Genomic DNA, 21,620 nt, shown 5'->3' with positions numbered 1-21,620 from the left:
AGTCAAGCTAAGTCAAGCTAAGTCAAGCTAAGTCAAGTTAAGTCAAGCTAAGTCAAGCTAGGTCAAGTTAAGTCAAGCTAAGTCAAGTTAAGTCAAGTTAAGTTAAGTCAAGTTAAGTCAAGTTAAGTCAAGCTAACTCAAGCTAAGTTAAGTCAAGTTAAGTCAAGCTAAGTCAAGCTAAGTCAAGTTAAGTCAAGCTAAGTCAAGTTAAGTCAAGCTAACTCAAGCTAAGTCAAGTTAAGTCAAGCTAAGTCAAGTTAAGCTAACTCAAGCTAAGTCAAGCTAACTCAAGCTAAGTCAAGTTAAGTCAAGCTAAGTCAAGTTAAGTCAAGCTAACTCAAGCTAAGTCAAGCTAAGTCAAGTTAAGTCAAGCTAACTCAAGCTAAGTCAATATATATATATATATATATATGTCACCCAGTTCTGATATATACTGTCATTGACTGCGACGCAATGTAGATTTTCCTTAAAAACAGAACGGTAATTTTCTACTCCTCCTATGGTCTCTTGTAGAAAGATACACGTTATGTGAATACTTTACTGTATAGTTGGTGCGAGCGTGTATTAAATACACAGTGTCTGTATGTGTTTGTAAACCGAATGTAAATATGAATTCTATATAGTGTCTGTGTGTTTGTAAACCGAATGTAAATATGAATTCTATATAGTGTCTGTGTGTTTGTAAACCGAATGTAAATATGAATTCTATATAGTGTCTGTGTGTTTGTAAACCGAATGTAAATATGAATTCTATATAGTGTCTGTATGTGTTTGTAAACCGAATGTAAATATGAATTCTATATAGTGTCTGTACGTCTACTCTGGTTGTGTTTCGCTCAGCCTTTTCGGTCAATATAATAATACTGTACTTACTCATGATTTGACATTAAATATGTATATTTTCTATAACTTCTGATTTGTTTCTCTTTATTCCAACCGTCATGATATACCGTGTAGATAGATTGTTAGACAACAGTTGATGTACATTTAATTGACCTAAAACGGAGTCACAACACCTTTCATATAAGGTTAATGCATAGTTAGTTTAGTGACAACCCCGTCGAATGAATGCGACATAAAATTCTTAATGACTATTAGAGAATATGGTGGGTTCGAACTTCCAACGCTCTTTTACAAGTCTGTGAAATTACTGAAAGCTCAAAGCTCTCCCAGAACGGGTGTATAAAACCACTATATATAAAACAGCGACACCTTGTGGGACATTTAAGAAGTGCAGGAAAGTATAACGAAACATTACCTCTATTGTTATTCCTATCCAGAGTAAAAGTTATCCATGACCATAACTGCGGTATCCCTGGTCCGGCACACTGTCCTCTCCCGGTGGTCTGTAGAGCTAATTGGAAAAGTACAGCACATCACAGCTCAGCTCCGACAGAAGCGTCGCGTTGCCGTCCGCGTTGTGTCAATGTGCCGTTCCACCTGCTACACACAAGCACGTTGATTTGGGAGCGGAGAATAGCAGAGGGGCTGAGCGTCTTTATTCTGTTTTCCCCTACTGCACTGTAACATATTCATCTATTATGCCTAAGTACAATAACTGTTGGCCAAGTTTTTCGCAAGTACTCATTCAATTGTTGCGAGTGGTTGTACTAAATAATACTCAAATTACACAAGTTGCTTTTGTTTACATTTTGTGAACATCGGTAGTCAGTGTAGCTAGCTAAGTAAATAGTAGTAGTTTCTTGACTTTATAAATCTTAGTAAAATAACCAGCGGTGTATAGCCGAGGCCAAATGCAACCAAAATGAACTTTTATTTCAATTCACAAGATAGAATTAACATGCACGTCAAGCCATCAATAATTAACTCTCTGTGATGATTGAGTTTGGACGCCGCCATTGCCCGCAACATGGGCAGTGAAACAGCGATTTCAAAAGAAGCATTTCCCCAATGGCTGATTGCAATGCTGGACGCCCAATTTCTATAGTGTAGCAGGGGCCAGTATGAGTGACCATTCATAAACAAAGACAAATCGCGTCTTAGTCCCTATAGAATCCCTATGGGCCCCGGTCAAAACTATGCACCATGGCTGCGTTTACACAGGCAGACTAATTCTGAACTTTTCCCCACTAATTGGTCTTTTGGCCAATCAGATCACCTCTGAAAGAGATCTGATTGGTTGAAAGACCAAATAGTGGGGGAAGAAATATGAGAATTGAGCTGCCTGTGTAGAGAATGGGTTACCATTCAGGACGTACAGTACACAGGGTGTCCAGTCATTTACCGGCAGACAGCTGGTAAAATACATTTTCTCTCGTCTCTCGCACTGAGATAAATGACTGAGAACACTACAGTATATCATCGCTGTAGTGTTGAGACAGACAGACGGGTGTTGGCAGTGTAATCCGATGTGCCTCGATTAAAACCTTTAATTGTAGGTCTGGGAAAGCGTCCACTGAGATTAGCAGGTTTGAGTCAGACCAGATTCACTTCCTAGATTTCATCCTTGGAGGAATGTTGTAGGTAGACATTTCTGTAGCGTTTAGACTACAAGTTAAAAGCCTGTCAGGATCTCTTGCCATTTAAAAAAAAAAGTCACCTTTATTTATCTAGGCAAGTCAGTTAAGAACAAATTCTTAATTACAATGACGGCCGACACCGGCCAAACCCTAACAACGCTGGGCCAGTTGTGCGCCGCCCTATGGGACTCCCAATCACGGCCAGTTGTAATACATACAGCCTTGGATTCGAACCAGGGTGTCTGTAAATGACGCCTCTAGCACTGAGATGCAGCGCCTTAGACCGCTGTGTCACTCGGGAGCCCATTCGAGCCTGTCACCAAACCCATTCAAACACACATTTATTACTGAAATGAAATCTCCCAACTACAGGAACAGCCTGTCAAACATTGATTGATGTTTTTTTAAATGTTTTAATTGATGATCATAATGCTAACATCGTTAGCATTAAATCAAACCAACAATGGTGAGCAGCAATGACCTCTGACCTCGCTGCCAACTTCCCCGATACGCCGCAGTAACAGACGAGGTCGTACAAAAAGGTTTATTGGATTAAAACATCAGGCATAAATAAGTGGGTCACAAACAGGTGTCTGGTACATATTTAAAAGGATGTCAACACTACAGGTTCACTATTATTATTGTCCACAGTACAGACAGACAGAGCTGATTATTGTCCACAGTACAGACGGACAGAGCTGATTATTGTCCACAGTACAGACAGACAGAGCTGATTATTGTCCACAGTACAGACAGACAGAGCTGATTATTGTCCACAGTACAGACAGAGCTGATTATTGTCCACAGTACAGACAGAGCTGATTATTGTCCACAGTACAGACAGACAGAGCTGATTATTAACACAGTACTCTCAGCCATCACCAGCAAGACATTCATCAGAAACACCACATACAACACACACACATACAACAACACACACATACAACACACACACATACATACAACACACACACATACATACAACACACACATATACATACAACACACACATACAACACACACACACACACACACACATACATACAACACACACACACACACATACAACAACACACACATACAACACACACACATACATACAACACACACACATACATACAACACACACATACAACACACACACACACACACACACATACATACAACACACACACACACATACATACAACACACACACATACAACACACACACATACATACATACAACACACACATACAACACACACACATACATACAACACACACACAGATACATACAACACACACACATACAACACACACACATACAACACACACACACACACACACATACACACACATACAACAACACACACACACATACAACAACACACCACATTATCAATACAAGTAACAACAAATAATTAAATTCATGCTTGTTAATCATCAAAAAAACAAAAATAAAGAGGGACAGGAAATGACAGAGGAACAGAACAGCCATGAATAAACATTTAGAATAATACATGTGAAAAAACAACACGACATATTCAAAAATATACACCAGACCATCGGAGCTGTGGTGGAGGGTAGGGAGACAGGAGAGGGTAGGGAGACAGGAGAGGGTAGGGAGAGGGTAGGGAGACAGGAGAGGGTAGGGAGACAGGAGAGGGTAGGGAGACAGGAGAGGGTAGGGAGACAGGAGAGGGTAGGGAGACAGGAGAGGGTAGGGAGACAGGAGAGGGTAGGGAGACAGGAGAGGAGAGGGAGACAGGAGAGGGTAGGGAGACAGGAGAGGGTAGGGAGACAGGAGAGGGTAGGGAGACAGGAGAGGGTAGGGAGACAGGAGAGGGTAGGGAGACAGGAGAGGAGAGGGAGACAGGAGAGGGTAGGGAGACAGGAGAGGGTAGGGAGACAGGAGAGGGTAGGGAGAGGGTAGGGAGACAGGAGAGGGTAGGGAGAGGGTAGGGAGACAGGAGAGGGTAGGGAGAGGGTAGGGAGACAGGAGAGGGTAGGGAGAGGGTAGGGAGACAGGAGAGGGTAGGGAGAGGGTAGGGAGACAGGAGAGGGTAGGGCGACAGGAGAGGGTAGGGCGACAGGAGAGGGTAGGGAGACAGGAGAGGGTAGGGAGACAGGAGAGGGCAGGGAGACAGGAGAGGGTAGGGAGACAGGAGAGGGTAGGGAGACAGGAGAGGGTAGGGAGACAGGAGAGGGCAGGGAGACAGGAGAGGGCAGGGAGACAGGAGAGGGTAGGGAGACAGGAGAGGGTAGGGAGACAGGAGAGGGTAGGGAGACAGGAGAGGGTAGGGAGACAGGAGAGGGTAGGGAGACAGGAGAGGGTGGGGAGACAGGAGAGGGTAGGGAGACAGGAGAGGGTAGGGAGACAGGAGAGGGCAGGGAGACAGGAGAGGGCAGGGAGACAGGAGAGGGCAGGGAGACAGGAGAGGGTAGGGAGACAGGAGAGGGGAGGTAGACAGGAGAGGGTAGGGAGACAGGAGACAGGAGAGGGTAGGGAGACAGGAGAGGGGAGGGAGACAGGAGACAGGAGAGGGTAGGTAGACAGGAGAGGGTAGGTAGACAGGAGAGGGTAGGTAGACAGGAGAGGGTAGGTAGACAGGAGAGGGTAGGTAGACAGGTAGGTAGACAGGAGAGGGTAGGTAGACAGGTAGGTAGACAGGAGAGGGTAGGTAGACAGGAGAGGGTAGGTAGACAGTGGTTTAGATCTCGCTCTCATACGTGTGCATGTGAGTCTTCAGTGAGAGGATTTCAGGGTAACTCCGGCTAGTCCGACGGTAGAAGTCCAGGCCCGTGAGGATCTCCACGTCTCGGACCCGGGCCGTGTGCAACTTCATCAGATCCTCCACCCACTTAGACTCATCCTCAGAGCTCTGGGGGGACGAAGACAACGTCAGCTACCTGCACATTTCATGACGCTTTGAGATCTCTCTCTCAATTCAAGGGACTTTATTGGCATGGGAAACATGTTTACACTGACAAAGCAAGTCAAATAGACAAATAATCAAATGATCAGTAAACATTACTCACAAGGTTCAAAGGAATAGACACATTTCAAATGTCATATTTCTATATGCAGTGTAACAATGTGCAAATAGTTAAAAGTACAAAAGGGGAAATAAATCAACATAAATATGGGTTGTATTTACAATGGTGTTTATTCGTCACTGGTTGCCCCTTTCTTGTCTCTTTCTGTCTCTCTCACAATTTCTCTCTCTGTGTGTGAGGCAATAGCACCCTGTTCCCTACACAATACACTCCCTTTGATCAGAGGCCAATGTAGCAGTCCTATGTAGCAGTCCTATGTAGCAGTCCTATGTAGCAGTCCTATGTAGCAGTCCTATGTAGCAGTCCTATGTAGAAGCCCTATGTAGAAGCCCTATGTAGAAGTCCTATGTAGCAGCCCTATGTAGAAGCCCTATGTAGAAGCCCTATGTAGCAGCCCTATGTAGAAGCCCTATGTAGCAGCCCTATGTAGCAGCCCTATGTAGAAGCCCTATGTAGAAGCCCTATGTAGCAGCCCTATGTAGAAGCCCTATGTAGCAGCCCTATGTAGCAGTCCTATGTAGAAGCCCTATGTAGCAGCCCTATGTAGAAGCCCTATGTAGCAGCCCTATGTAGAAGCCCTATGTAGCAGCCCTATGTAGCAGTCCTATGTAGAAGCCCTATGTAGAAGCCCTATGTAGCAGTCCTATGTAGCAGCCCTATGTAGCAGTCCTATGTAGCAGCCCTATGTAGAAGCCCTATGTAGCAGCCCTATGCCATTTTGGACGTAGCCAGGGACTCACACTGCAGCTCTCGTCGTTGTCTGAGCGGTGTGGTAGGATGAAGGCAGAGCTGCTAAGAGGTCCAGTACAGATGTCCTCAGCCTGGGTGAAGTCCAGACAACTGGTTATCACACAGTAGTAGTGGGTTGGAATGGGCCCTGAACCACTTCCATACCTGTAGACAAAATAGCCAGAGGACAGTCAGTAACTCTGTCCCACAGACAGAGAACACACATTTCGCCAGAGGACAGTCTAACTATGAGACAGCACAGTCCCACAGACAGAGAACACACATTTCGCCAGAGGACAGTCTAACTATGAGACAGCACAGTCCCACAGACAGAGAACACACATGTAGCCAGAGGACAGTCAGTAACTATGAGACAGGAGAGGGTCTGTCCCACAGACAGAGGACAGTCTGTAACTATGAGACAGCACAGTCCCACAGACAGAGAACACACATTCAATCACATGAAGGCTCTATGTGAGGTTCAGTGACATTATGACCATGATGATTGAATAGAGCCAGCAGTACAGATATTTGTAATGACAGATTTTAGCCACTAGGTGGCCCTACAACTACATTTTGCTGGATCATTTTTACCTTTATTTAACTAGGCAAGTCAGTTAAGAACAAATTGTTATTTTCAATGACGGCCTAGGAACAGTGGGTTAACTGCCAGTTCAGGGGCAGAACGACAACATGTACCTTGTCAGCTCGGAGGTTTGAACTTGCAACCTTCCGGTCCAACACTCTAACCACTAGGCTACCCTGCCGCCCCTGCCTCTACTTTGACGGATGAGTAAAATACGAAATAGAATATTGACCTTGTGCAGGAAAGGAAAGAGAAACATTGACTGTTCCAAATCATTAAGATGCAAAACGAGGTTTGGGTCTGACTTCCCATTGAGAAGTACAGTACTATGTGTCTGACTTCCCATTGAGAAGTACAGTACTATGTGTCTGACTTCCCATTGAGAAGTACAGTACTATGTGTCTGACTTCCCATTGAGAAGTACAGTACTATGTGTCTGACTTCCCATTGAGAAGTACAGTACTATGTGTCTGACTTCCCATTGAGAAGTACAGTACTATGTTGTATTGTGGTTGCTTCCCAAATTAAACCCTGTTCCTTTTAAAACCTCTTACGGGTCGGGTCGAACCCTTTCTTTCAGTTTTCATCTAAAATAACATGTAGCTCAAATCTAACTGCCTGTAGCTCAGGACCTGAAGCAAGGATATGCATATTCTTGATACCATTTGAAAGGAAACACTTTGAAGTTTGTGGACATTTTAAATGAATGTAGGAGAATATAACACAATAGATCTGGTAGAAGAAAATACAAAGAAAAAAAACATGCATTTTTGTTGTTCCGTCATCTTTGAAATGCAAGAGAAAGGCCACAACGTATTACTGCAGATTAGGCGCAGGTTAGATTTTGGCCACTAGATGGCAGCAGTGTATGTGCAAAGTTTTAGACTGATTCAATGAACCATTGTATTACTGTTCAAAATGTTGTATCAAATCTGCTCAGATGTGCCTAATTGGTTACTACATTTTCAAGTATATAACTGTGGACTCTCCTCAAACAATAGCATGGCATTATTTCACTGTAATAGCTACTGTAAATTGGACAGTGCAGTTAGATTAACAAGAATTTAAGCTTTCTGCCAATAAAAAAACATGTCTATGTCCTGGGAAATGTTCTTGTTACTTACAATGTCATGCTAATCAAATTAGCGCACGTTAGCTCAACCGGACATCAATCCCGTAGAGGTTAAAGTGCACTTCCATTGACCAGCACTGGTCAACAGTAGTGCACTATAAAGGGAATTAAGGGCTCCGATCCAAAATAGTGCACTCTAATAGGGGCCTTTTTGGGACGTAGCCTGTATGTCAGTGAAGACCAAAAACCCTTACTGTTTAATTTTCTCTGCCGAGTCTCTCAGGCCATCGTAGTCGTAGTCAAATATGGGCCCACAGATCAAGTTGAGCCCATTTCTCTCCATGGCATACTTCTTCACAAGAGTCTTCTGGAAGTAGCTCCATATTCCTGAAGGAGAGACAGAGAGAGAGTGAGAGAGAGAGAGAGAGAGAGAGAGAGAGAGAGAGAGAGAGAGAGAGCGAGAGAGAGAGAGAGTGAGAGAGAGAGAGGCAAACTGTTACAAGAGCATCAGGAAAACTTTACAACTCGGCAGCATCTACACCCCTGTATGTTTAGGGTTGTGAGGACAGACTGGATCAGATCTACACACCTGTATGTTTAGGGTTGTGAGGACAGACTGGATCAGATCTACACCCCTGTATGTTTAGGGTTGTGAGGACAGACTGGATCAGATCTACACCCCTGTATGTTTAGGGTTGTGAGGACAGACTGGATCAGATCTACACCCCTGTATGTTTAGGGTTGTGAGGACAGACTGGATCAGATCTACACCCCTGTATGTTTAGGGTTGTGAGGACAGACTGGATCAGATCTACACCCCTGTATGTTTAGGGTTGTGAGGACAGACTGGATCAGATCTACACCCCTGTATGTTTAGGGTTGTGAGGACAGACTGGATCAGATCTACACCCCTGTATGTTTAGGGTTGTGAGGACAGACTGGATCAGATCTACACCCCTGTATGTTTAGGGTTGTGAGGACAGACTGGATCAGATCTACACCCCTGTATGTTTAGGGTTGTGAGGACAGACAGGATCAGATCTACACCCCTGTATGTTTAGGGTTGAGGTAAGACTGGATCAGATCTACACCCCTGTATGTTTAGGGCTGAGGTAAGACAGGATCAGATCTACACCCCTGTATGTTTAGGGCTGAGGTAAGACAGGATCAGATCTACACCCCTGTATGTTTAGGGTTGTGAGGACAGACTGGATCAGACCTTTACCCCTGTATGTTTAGGGCTGAGGTAAGACAGGATCAGATCTACACCCCTGTATGTTTAGGGTTGTGAGGACAGACTGGATCAGATCTACACCCCTGTATGTTTAGGGTTGTGAGGACAGACTGGATCAGATCTACACCCCTGTATGTTTAGGGTTGTGAGGACAGACTGGATCAGATCTACACCCCTGTATGTTTAGGGTTGAGGACAGACTGGATCAGATCTTTACCCCTGTATGTTTAGGGTTGAGGACAGACTGGATCAGATCTACACCCCTGTATGTTTAGGGTTGTGAGGACAGACTGGATCAGATCTACACCCCTGTATGTTTAGGGTTGAGGACAGACTGGATCAGATCTACACCCCTGTATGTTTAGGGTTGAGGACAGACTGGATCAGATCTTTACCCCTGTATGTTTAGGGTTGAGGACAGACTGGATCAGATCTACACCCCTGTATGTTTAGGGTTGAGGACAGACTGGATCAGATCTACACCCCTGTATGTTTAGGGTTGAGGACAGACTGGATCAGATCTTTACCCCTGTATGTTTAGGGCTGAGGTAAGACTGGATCAGATCTACACCCCTGTATGTTTAGGGTTGAGGACAGACTGGATCAGATCTACACCCCTGTATGTTTAGGGTTGAGGACAGACTGGATCAGATCTTTACCCCTGTATGTTTAGGGCTGAGGTAAGACAGGATCAGATCTACACCCCTGTATGTTTAGGGTTGTGAGGTAAGACAGGATCAGATCTACACCCCTGTATGTTTAGGGTTGTGAGGACAGACAGGATCAGATCTACACCCCTGTATGTTTAGGGTTGTGAGGACAGACAGGATCAGATCTACACCCCTGTATGTTTAGGGTTGAGGACAGACTGGATCAGATCTACACCCCTGTATGTTTAGGGTTGAGGACAGACTGGATCAGATCTTTACCCCTGTATGTTTAGGGCTGAGGTAAGACTGGATCAGATCTACACCCCTGTATGTTTAGGGTTGTGAGGACAGACAGGATCAGATCTACACCCCTGTATGTTTAGGGTTGTGAGGACAGACAGGATCAGATCTACACCCCTGTATGTTTAGGGTTGAGGACAGACTGGATCAGATCTACACCCCTGTATGTTTAGGGTTGAGGACAGACTGGATCAGATCTTTACCCCTGTATGTTTAGGGCTGAGGTAAGACTGGATCAGATCTACACCCCTGTATGTTTAGGGCTGAGGACAGACTGGATCAGATCTACACCCCTGTATGTTTAGGGCTGAGGACAGACTGGATCAGATCAGTTGTGTATTTCCTGGAATGGCCAGATCAATAGAAGACGGTGATGACTGGTTGAGACCCAACAAACCTTTAAAGCTGTCAGTAATTCCCAACAAACCTTTAAAGCTGTCAGTAATACCCAACAAACCTTTAAAGCTGTCAGTAATTCCCAACAAACCTTTAAAGCTGTCAGTAATTCCCAACAAACCTTTAAAGCTGTCAGTAATTCCCAACAAACCTTTAAAGCTGTCAGTAATACCCAACAAACCTTTAAAGCTGTCAGTAATTCCCAATAAACCTTTAAAGCTGTCAGTAATTCCCAACAAACCTTTAAAGCTGTCAGTAATTCCCAATAAACCTTTAAAGCTGCCAGTAATACCCAACAAACCTTTAAAGCTGTCAGTAATTCCCAACAAACCTTTAAAGCTGTCAGTAATACCCAACAAACCTTTAAAGCTGTCAGTAATTCCCAACAAACCTTTAAAGCTGTCAGTAATACCCAACAAACCTTTAAAGCTGTCAGTAATACCCAACAAACCTTTAAAGCTGCCAGTAATACCCAACAAACCTTTAAAGCTGTCAGTAATACCCAACAAACCTTTAAAGCTGCCAGTAATACCCAACAAGCAATACTTCAACAAACATCTTGGTCAGTTTTTTGTCCAGCTTCTATGCTAAATTGCATGTTATATTTTATTATATTTACGGTAGGTTCAGATTATAGTTGGTTACCCATTACCTTCTATTTGGTTGTGTAGTGTAGTGTAGTGTAGTGTAGTGTAGTGTAGTGTAGTAGTGTAGTGTAGTGTAGTGTAGTAGTGTAGTGTAGTGTAGTATGTAGTAGTGTAGTGTAGTAGTGTAGTGTAGTAGTGTAGTGTAGTGTAGTGTAGTGTAGTAGTGTAGTAGTGTAGGTAGTAGTGTAGTGTAGTGTAGTGTAGTGTAGTAGTGTAGTGTAGTAGTGTAGTAGTGTAGTAGTGTAGTGTAGTGTAGTAGTGTAGTGTAGTAGTGTAGTGTAGTAGTGTAGTAGTGTAGTGTAGTGTAGTGTAGTAGTGTAGTGTAGTAGTGTAGTAGTGTAGTGTAGTAGTGTAGTGTAGTAGTGTAGTGTAGTAGTGTAGTGTAGTAGTGTAGTGTAGTGTAGTGTAGTGTAGTAGTGTAGTGTAGTAGTGTAGTAGTGTAGTGTAGTGGTAGTGTAGTGTAGTGTAGTAGTGTAGTGTAGTATGTAGTGTAGTAGTGTAGTGTAGTAGTGTAGTAGTGTAGTGTAGTAGTGTAGTGTAGTGTAGTAGTGTAGTGTAGTGCTAGTTGTTTCTGCCCATGTGATCTACCTAGTAAGAAAAACATCCCCCAGCCCTAACCATGAGGAAACCATGACATCTACGCAGTCAGGAAAACATCCTCTAACCATGACATCTACGCAGTCAGGAAAACATCCTCTAACCATGAGGAAACCATGACATCTACCCAGTCAGGAAAACATCCTCTAACCATGAGGAAGCCATGACATCTACGCAGTCAGGAAAACATCCCCTAACCATGACATCTACCCAGTCAGGAAAACATCCTCTAACCATGAGGAAACCATGACATCTACCCAGTCAGGAAAACATCCTCTAACCATGAGGAAGCCATGACATCTACGCAGTCAGGAAAACATCCCCTAACCATGAGGAAGCCATGACATCTACCCAGTCAGGAAAACATCCTCTAACCATGAGGAAGCCATGACATCTACGCAGTCAGGAAAACATCCCCTAACCATGAGGAAGCCATGACATCTACCCAGTCAGGAAAACATCCTCTAACCATGAGGAAACCATGACATCTACCCAGTCAGGAAAACATCCCATAACCATGAGGAAACCACAACATCTACCCAGTCAGGAAAACATACTCTAACCATGAGGAAGCCATGACATCTACCCAGTCAGGAAAACATCCTCTAACCATGAGGAAGCCATGACATCTACCCAGTCAGGAAAACATCCCATAACCATGAGGAAGCCATGACATCTACGCAGTCAGGAAAACATCCCATAACCATGAGGTAGCCATGACATCTACGCAGTCAGGAAAACATCCTCTAACCATGAGGAAACCATGACATCTACCCAGTCAGGAAAACATCCTCTAACCATGACATCTACCCAGTCAGGAAAACATCCTCTAACCATGACATCTACCCAGTCAGGAAAACATCCTATAACCATGACAACTACCCAGTCAGGAAAACATCCTCTAACCATGAGGAAGCCATGACATCTACCCAGTCAGGGAAACATCCCCTAACCATGAGGAAACCACGACATCTACCCAGTCAGGAAAACATCCTCTAACCATGACATCTACCCAGTCAGGAAAACATCCCCTAACCATGAGGAAGCCATGACATCTACCTAGTCAGGAAAACATCCTCTAACCATGAGGAAACCACGACATCTACCCAGTCAGGAAAACATCCTCTAACCATGAGGAAACCACGACATCTACCCAGTCAGGAAAACATCCTCTAACCATGAGGAAGCCACGGCATCTACCCAGTCAGGAAAACATCCTCTAACCATGAGGAAGCCATGACATCTACGCAGTCAGGAAAACATCCTCTAACCATGAGGAAACCATGACAACTACGCAGTCAGGAAAACATCCTCTAACCATGAGGAAACCATGACAACTACCCAGTCAGAAAAACATCCTCTAACCATGAAGAAACCATGACAACTACCCAGTCAGGAAAACATCCTCTAACCATGAGGAAACCATGACAACTACCCAGTCAGGAAAACATCCTCTAACCATGAGGAAACCATGACAACTACCCAGTCAGGAAAACATCCTCTAACCATGAGGAAACCATGACAACTACCCAGTCAGAAAAACATCCTCTAACCATGAGGAAACATACATGAACATCCTCTCCAACCCAGGCCTCTACCTCAGAGGGAAAGCAACATATTTGAAGTGTGTACATTATGGAGAGGGGGTGGGGTTGTGTGTACCTATATACATTTCTGGAGGGGATTTTAATGGTGTGGACATTCCTCAAGTACACAGTCAGCACTTACACACAGTGGCACAGTTTAACATTGGAGGGTCATAGAACTGACCGGCCCCGAAACTGTCGACCCACACGCTATACACACACACACACACGCTATACACACACACACAGGCTATACACACACACACACGCTATACACACACACACACTCACTCAGACACACACACACACACACACGATATACACACACACACACACACACTCTCTCCGTCTTCCTTTTAAGACCCTCTCGTTGTTGGGTCTGCAGGTCGTTAGTCAACATAATTACTTCCTCAAACATTTAATGTAGACTGAGTGAAAACAGGACTAAACCAGGACACAGTTCCATCAATCCATCTTGTCAGTGTGGTTTCTGTTCACTGGTGATGACATTGTGAATGTGGCCTATGAATTACATTTGACATGCTAATGTAGTTTTAGAAAATGTTTGACTTACTTTTGAATGCTGGGTACATGGGTACGGTGTTAGTGATGAGGACTGCATCAAATTTGCCGTCTTGGGTCGGAGCCAGCTCTAAAGATAAAAAATAAATGGTGGAAAATCTGTGTTTTATTTTAGTTATCTTTATTAAACTAGGCAAGTCAGTTAAGAACACATTCTTATCTTCAATGACGGCCTAGGAACAGTTGGTTAACTGCCTGTTCAGGTTTGTACCTTGTCAGCTCGGGGGTTTGAACTTGCAACCTTCCGGTTACTAGTCCAACGCTCTAACCACTAGGCTACCCTGCCGCCTCTACACTCTAACCACTAGGCTACCCTGCCCCCTCTACACTCTAACCACTAGGCTACCCTGCCCCCTCTACACTCTAACCACTAGGCTACCCTGCCGCCTCTAAACTCTAACCACTAGGCTACCCTGCCGCCTCTACACTCTAACCACTAGGCTACCCTGCCCCCTCTACACTCTAACCACTAGGCTACCCTGCCCCCTCTACACTCTAACCACTAGGCTACCCTGCCACCTCTACACTCTAACCACTAGGCTACCCTGCCGCCTCTACACTCTAACCACTAGGCTACCCTGCCACCTCTACACTCTAACCACTAGGCTACCCTGCCCCCTCTACACTCTAACCACTAGGCTACCCTGCCCCCTCTACACTCTAACCACTAGGCTACCCTGCCGCCTCTACACTCTAACCACTAGGCTACCCTGCCCCCTCTACACTCTAACCACTAGGCTACCCTGCCCCCTCTACACTCTAACCACTAGGCTACCCTGCCGCCTCTACACTCTAACCACTAGGCTACCCTGCCACCTCTACACTCTAACCACTAGGCTACCCTGCCCCCTCTACACTCTAACCACTAGGCTACCCTGCCACCTCTACACTCTAACCACTAGGCTACCCTGCCGCCTCTACACTCTAACCACTAGGCTACCCTGCCCCCTCTACACTCTAACCACTAGGCTACCCTGCCCCCTCTACACTCTAACCACTAGGCTACCCTGCCGCCCCTACACTCTAACCACTAGGCTCCAGAATGTACAGTACAGTTTAGATCATTTCATGTCTTGTTGCTGCGTTGTAAACTATAGTACAGTCGTGGCTAAAAGTTTTGAGAATGACACACATTAATTTCCACAAAGTTTGATGCCTCAGTGTCTTTAGATATTTGTGTCAGATGTTACTATGGATACTGAAGTATAATTACAAGCATTTCATAAGTGTCAAAGGCTTTTATTGACAATTACATGAAGTTGATGCAAAGAGTCAATATTTGCAGTGTTGACCCTTCTTTTTCAAGACCTCTGCAATCTGCCCTGGCATGCTGTCAATTAACTTCAGGGCCACATCCTGACTGATGGCAGCCCATTCTTGCATAATCAATGCTTGGAGTTTGTCAGAATGTGTGGGTTTTTGTTTGTTCACCCACCTCTTGAGGATGGGATTAATGGGATTAAGGTCTGGGGAGTTTCCTGGCCATGGACCCAAAATATCGATGTTTTGTTCCCCGAGCCACTTAGTTATCAATTTTGCCTTATGGCAAGGTGCTCCATCATGCTGGAAAAGGCATTGTTTGTCACCAAACTGTTCCTGGATGGTTGGGAGAAGTTGCTCTCAGAAGATGTGTTGGTACCATTCTTTATTCATGGCTTTGTTCTTAGGCAAAATTGTGAGTGAGCCCACTCCCTTGGCTGAGAAGCAACCCCACACATGAATGGTCTCAGGATGATTTACTGTTGGCATGACACAGGACTGATGGTAGCGCTCACCTTGTCTTCTCCGGACAAGCTTTTTTCCGGATGCTCCAAACAATCGGAAAGGGGATTCATCCGAGAAAATGACTTTACACCAGTCCTCAGCAGTCCAATCCCTGTACCTTTTGCAGAATATCAGTCTGTCCCTGATGTTTTTCCTGGAGAGAAGTGGCTTCTTTGCTGCCCTTCTTGACACCAGTCCATCCTCCAAAAGTCTTCGCCTCACTGTGCGTGCAGATGCACTCACACCTGCCTGCTGCCATTCCTGAGCAAGCTCTGTACTGGTGGTGCCCCGATTCCGCAGCTGAATCAACTTTAGGAGACGGTCCTGGCGCTTGCTGGACTTTCTTGGGCACCCTGAAGCATTCTTCACAATAATTCCGCTCTCCTTGATGTTCTTGATGATCCAATAAATGGTTGATTTAGGTAAAATCTTACTGGCAGCAATATCCTTGCCTGTGAAGCCCTTTTTGTGCAAAGCAATGATGACGGCATGTTTCCTTGCAGGTAACCATCATTGACAGAGGAAGAGCAATGATTCCAAGCACCACCTTCCTTTTGAAGCTTCCAGTCTGTTATTCAAACTCAATCAGCATGACAGAGTGATCTCCAGCCTTGTCCTCGTCAACACTCACACCTGTGTTAACGAGAGAATAACTGACATGATGTCAGCTGGTCCTTTTGTTTCAGGACTGAAATGCAGTGGAAATGTTTTTGGGGGAATTCAGTTCATTTGCATGGCAAAGAGGGACTTTGCAATTCATTGCAATACATCTGATCACTCTCCATAACATTCTGGACTATATGCAAATTGCCATCATACAAACTGAGGCAGCAGACTTTATGAAAACGTATATTTGTGTCAATCTCAAACCTTTTGGCCACGACTGTACATGAACCGGTTGCATCAGCTGGGAGTTCCAAAGGTGGTCTTGAATGCTAAGTCGAATGTGGTGTTAGAACCAGTCGCACGTCAAGCTGGTGCAACCAGCCGCTGGTCAACCATAGGGGATCTGACAGGAGAGAACATGGAGGACGTACGTGGAGGGTAGAGGAAGGCGAAGGAGATCTGTTTGTCCGCCTTGTAGTTGGAGCAGGATTGGCTGAAGCCCGGAGGGATACGGATGTCAGGTCTGACACAGTTAGTCAGATGCTCTGGTAGAGGGGTTACTTCTACCTGGAAAACACAATCACAACATTAGACCACTGTAGACTGTAGTCACTGACAATACGCTAGATCAGGTCTCTCTAACCCTGTTCCTGGAGAGAAACCCTCCTGTAGGTTTTAACTCCAACCCTGTTCCTGGAGAGATACCCTCCTGTAGGTTTTAACTACAACCCTGTTCCTAGAGAGATCACCTCCTGCTCTCCAGGAACAGGGTTGGAGTTAAAACCTACAGGAGGTTATCTCTCTAGGAACAGGGTTCGAGTTAAAACCTACAGGAGGGTCCTCTTCAGGAACAGGGTTGGAGTGAAAACCTACAGGAGGGTATATATCCAGGAACAGGGTTGGAGTTAAAACCTACAGGAGGGTCCTCTCCTGGAACAAGGTTTGGAGTTAAAACCTACAGGAGGGTGTATATATCCAGGAACAGGGTTGAAGAGCCCTGCTCTAGAGACTATAAATTAGACAACTGTTCAAATTAGTAGTCAACGACTGTTCAAATTGGTAGTCAACGACTGTTCAAATTGGTAGTCAACGACTGTTCAAATTGGTAGTCAACGACTGTTCAAATTGGTAGTCAACGACTGTTCAAATTGGTAGTCAACGACTGTTCAAATTGGTAGTCAACGACTGTTCAAATTGGTAGTCAACGACTGTTCAAGTTGGTAGTCAACGACTGTTCAAGTTAGTAGTCAACGACTGTTCAAGTTAGTAGTCAACGACTGTTCAAGTTAGTAGTCAACGACTGTTCAAGTTAGTAGTCAACGACTGTTCAAGTTAGTAGTCAACGACTGTTCAAGTTAGTAGTCAACGACTGTTCAAGTTAGTAGTCAACGACTGTTCAAATTAGTAGTCAACGACTGTTCAAATTAGTAGTCAACGACTGTTCAAATTGGTAGTCAACGACTGTTCAAATTAGTAGTCAACGACTGTTCAAATTAGTAGTCAACGACTGTTCAAGTTAGTAGTCAACGAATGTTCAAGTTAGTAGTCAACGACTGTTCAAATTAGTAGTCAACGACTGTTCAAATTAGTAGTCAACGACTGTTCAAATTAGTAGTCAACGACTGTTCAAATTAGTAGTCAACGACTGTTCATATGAGTAGTCAACGACTGTTCAAATTAGTAGTCAACATAAAGTATTGACGAGGTATGTACCAGTCCATAGGTTTATCTTGAGAGGATTATTGAATGAGCTGTTTTCCCTTGTCAAACATCCATTATAATCACAGTAAATAGCATATAGCTGATGTCAAAATAAACCAGGTAGGAAACTCGTAGGCTGTGTCCTGTTTGACATACCTGTTTGGAGACTGTGTAGGACGTCCACAGGGGCATAGACAGTGATTCACTGTACCCACTGATATAGTCACTGTGGTGTAGAATGCTGTATTTAGTACGGAACAGAACTGCAGGCCGACCATGAGGGAGGTTCTTGCTGTCTGGAAGAGAAGACCATCATCCTAAAAGCTGGTAACAAGACTCTGGAGAGGATATTCAATAGTGATATGAGAAATAGGACATAATACAACCCTTTACTGACATGTCTATGTAATAACATGTTAATAACAACATTGTTGGCTGCTGTAATTAGTGTTATTACACAGGTATTAGCATTACTACTACTCAGGCATAAGACCAACGATGTGGACCAGAGAGAGAGAGACGTACCATCGACAGCTTGCCTCAGTCTCTGATTAAGCTCTTCCACTTTGTTCTGTAAGAGACAGAGCCACAGTGACTCCAGGTTATAGCCTCTTACAACGGGGACTTTCAATGCTCTCTGCCCTCTATTTTTTGAACGCAACTGCAAAAAGATTGAAGGTGAAAATCTCTTGCAAAGACATCTATCATCTCTGCAGAAGCAAGAGGACTTCACAGACAGAAATAAGAAGAGGGAATCAAACAAACAAGCATGAAAACGTGTAACAGCAGCTATGGATTACAGAGACAACAGTCAGTGGCAGACATAGAAACCAGTTTAGACACGGAAAATAAACAACATGTAGTAATGCCCAGTGCTACAGATATCAGTCAGGTCATAGGTCAAACACACATGCTATACAGATCAATGTAACATGTAGTAATGCCCAGTGCTACAGATATCAGTCAGGTCATAGGTCAAACACACATGCTATACAGATCAATGTAACAACATGTAGTAATGCCCAGTGCTACAGATATCAGTCAGGTCATAGGTCAAACACACACGCTATACAGATCAATGTAACAACATGTAGTAATGCCCAGTGCTACAGATATCAGTCAGGTCATAGGTCAAACACACACGCTATACAGATCAATGTAACAACATGTAGTAATGCCCAGTGCTACAGATATCAGTCAGGTCATAGGTCAAACACACACGCTATACAGATCAATGTAACAACATGTAGTAATGCCCAGTGCTACAGATATCGGTCAGGTCATAGGTCAAACACACACGCTATACAGATCAATGTAACAACATGTAGTAATGCCCAGTGCTACAGATATCAGTCAGGTCATAGGTCAAACACACACGCTATACAGATCAATGTAACATGTAGTAATGCCCAGTGCTACAGATATCAGTCAGGTCATAGGTCAAACACACACGCTATACAGATCAATGTAACAACATGTAGTAATGCCCAGTGCTACAGATATCAGTCAGGTCATAGGTCAAACACACATGCTATACAGATCAATGTAATAACATGTAGTAATGCCCAGTGCTACAGATATCAGTCAGGTCATAGGTCAAACACACACGCTATACAGATCAATGTAACAACATGTAGTCTATTTCTTGAGATGCAGAAATCATTTCCGATTTACTTTATTGAAGCAAATATCAAGTTGATATAAAAACGTAAAGCTTCAATATCAGTCTGTCTACGGCTGGGAAAGCCATAAAAATACAGTCTCATTCTAGTTCTGTGGTGGGAGCCATAGAGATACATACAGTTTCTATGGTATCTATATCTACAGTTTCTATCTCTACAGTTTCTCTATAGTGATACAGTATCTATCTCTACATTATCTATCTCTATAGTGATACAGTATCTATCTCTACAGTATCTATTTCTATAGTGCTACAGTATCTATCTCTATAGTGATACAGTATCTATCTCTATAGTGATACAGTATCTATCTCTATAGTGATACAGTATCTATCTCTATAGTGATACAGTATCTATCTCTATAGTGATACAGTATCTATCTCTACATTATCTATCTCTATAGTGATACAGTATCTATCTCTACAGTATCTATTTCTATAGTGCTACAGTATCTATCTCTATAGTGATACAGTATCTATCTCTACATTATCTATCTCTATAGTGATACAGTATCTATCTCTACAGTATATATCTCTATAGTATCTATCTCTACAGTATATATCTCTATAGTAGTACAGTATCTATCTCTACAGTATATATCTCTATAGTGATACAGTCTCTATCTCTACAGTATATATATCTCTATAGTGATACAGTATCTATCTCTACAGTATATATCTCTATAGTGATACAGTATCTATCTCTACATTATCTATCTCTATAGTGATACAGTATGTATCTCTACAGTATATATCTCTATAGTGATACAGTATCTATCTCTACAGTATATATCTCTATAGTGATACAGTATCTATCTCTACAGTGACACAGTATCTATCTCTATAGTGATACAGTATCTATCTCTATAGTGATACAGTATCTATCTCTATAGTGATACAGTATCTATCTCTACAGTATCTATTTCTATAGTGGTACAGTAGCTATCTCTATAGTGATACAGTATCTATCTCTATAGTGGTACAGTATCTATCTCTATAGTGATACAGTATCTATCTCTATAGTGATACAGTATCTATCTCTATAGTGATACAGTATCTATCTCTACAGTATCTATTTCTATAGTGCTACAGTATCTATCTCTATAGTGATACAGTATCTATCTCTATAGTGATACAGTATCTATCTCTATAGTGATACAGTATCTATCTCTATAGTGATACAGTATCTATCTCTATAGTGATACAGTATCTATCTCTACAGTATCTATTTCTATAGTGCTACAGTATCTATCTCTACAGTATATATCTCTATAGTAGTACAGTATCTATCTCTATAGTGATACAGTATCTATCTCTACAGTATCTATTTCTATAGTGCTACAGTATCTATCTCTACAGTATATATCTCTATAGTAGTACAGTATCTATCTCTACAGTATCTATCTCTATAGTGATACAGTATCTATCTCTATAGTGATACAGTATCTATCTCTACAGTGATACAGTATCTATCTCTACAGTGATACAGTATCTATCTCTACAGTGCTACAGTATCTATCTCTACAGTGCTACAGTATCTATCTCTATAGTGATACAGTATCTATCTCTATAGTAGTACAGTATCTATCTCTATAGTAGTACAGTATCTATCTCTATAGTAGTACAGTATATATCTCTATAGTAGTACAGTATCTATCTCTATAGTGATACAGTATCTATCTCTACAGTATCTATCTCTACAGTGATACAGTCTCTATCTCTACAGTATCTATCTCTATAGTAGTACAGTATCTATCTCTACAGTCTCTATCTCTACAGTATCTATCTCTACAGTGATACAGTCTCTATCTCTACAGTATATATCTCTATAGTAGTACAGTATCTATCTCTACAGTATATATCTCTATAGTAGTACAGTATCTATCTCTACAGTCTCTATCTCTACAGTATCTATCTCTACAGTATATATATCTCTATAGTAGTACAGTATCTATCTCTACAGTCTCTATCTC

The 21,620-nt window shown here is 43.1% G+C and overlaps 1 protein-coding gene across 2 annotated transcripts in view; it reads right to left on the bottom strand.

Annotated features, from left to right (window-relative positions):
- Nucleotides 1–5,066: 5,066 nt before the first annotated feature.
- The window catches only part of LOC109877572 (ectonucleotide pyrophosphatase/phosphodiesterase family member 2-like), a 47,488-nt gene continuing 30,934 nt past the window's right edge, over nucleotides 5,067–21,620 (bottom strand). The window contains exons 19-25 of one of the 2 annotated variants that reach the window (XM_031820512.1): nucleotides 18,495–18,630; nucleotides 18,126–18,265; nucleotides 16,700–16,835; nucleotides 13,891–13,968; nucleotides 8,161–8,293; nucleotides 6,260–6,413; nucleotides 5,067–5,344 (exon numbers count right to left, since the gene is read on the bottom strand). In XM_031820512.1, the coding sequence (XP_031676372.1) occupies nucleotides 5,174–5,344; nucleotides 6,260–6,413; nucleotides 8,161–8,293; nucleotides 13,891–13,968; nucleotides 16,700–16,835; nucleotides 18,126–18,265; nucleotides 18,495–18,630 (948 nt within the window). In that variant the 3' untranslated portion in view covers nucleotides 5,067–5,173. The remainder of the gene's footprint in view (nucleotides 5,345–6,259; nucleotides 6,414–8,160; nucleotides 8,294–13,890; nucleotides 13,969–16,699; nucleotides 16,836–18,125; nucleotides 18,266–18,494; nucleotides 18,631–21,620) is intronic. The other variant, XM_031820513.1, reaches the window with a different exon arrangement.

Source organism: Oncorhynchus kisutch, unplaced genomic scaffold, assembly GCF_002021735.2.
Source record: "Oncorhynchus kisutch isolate 150728-3 unplaced genomic scaffold, Okis_V2 scaffold3444, whole genome shotgun sequence".
Lineage (NCBI taxonomy): Eukaryota > Metazoa > Chordata > Actinopteri > Salmoniformes > Salmonidae > Oncorhynchus > Oncorhynchus kisutch.
The sequence above is the reverse complement of the archived record's forward strand: the minus strand, read 5'-3'. Positions and strand labels throughout refer to the sequence as shown.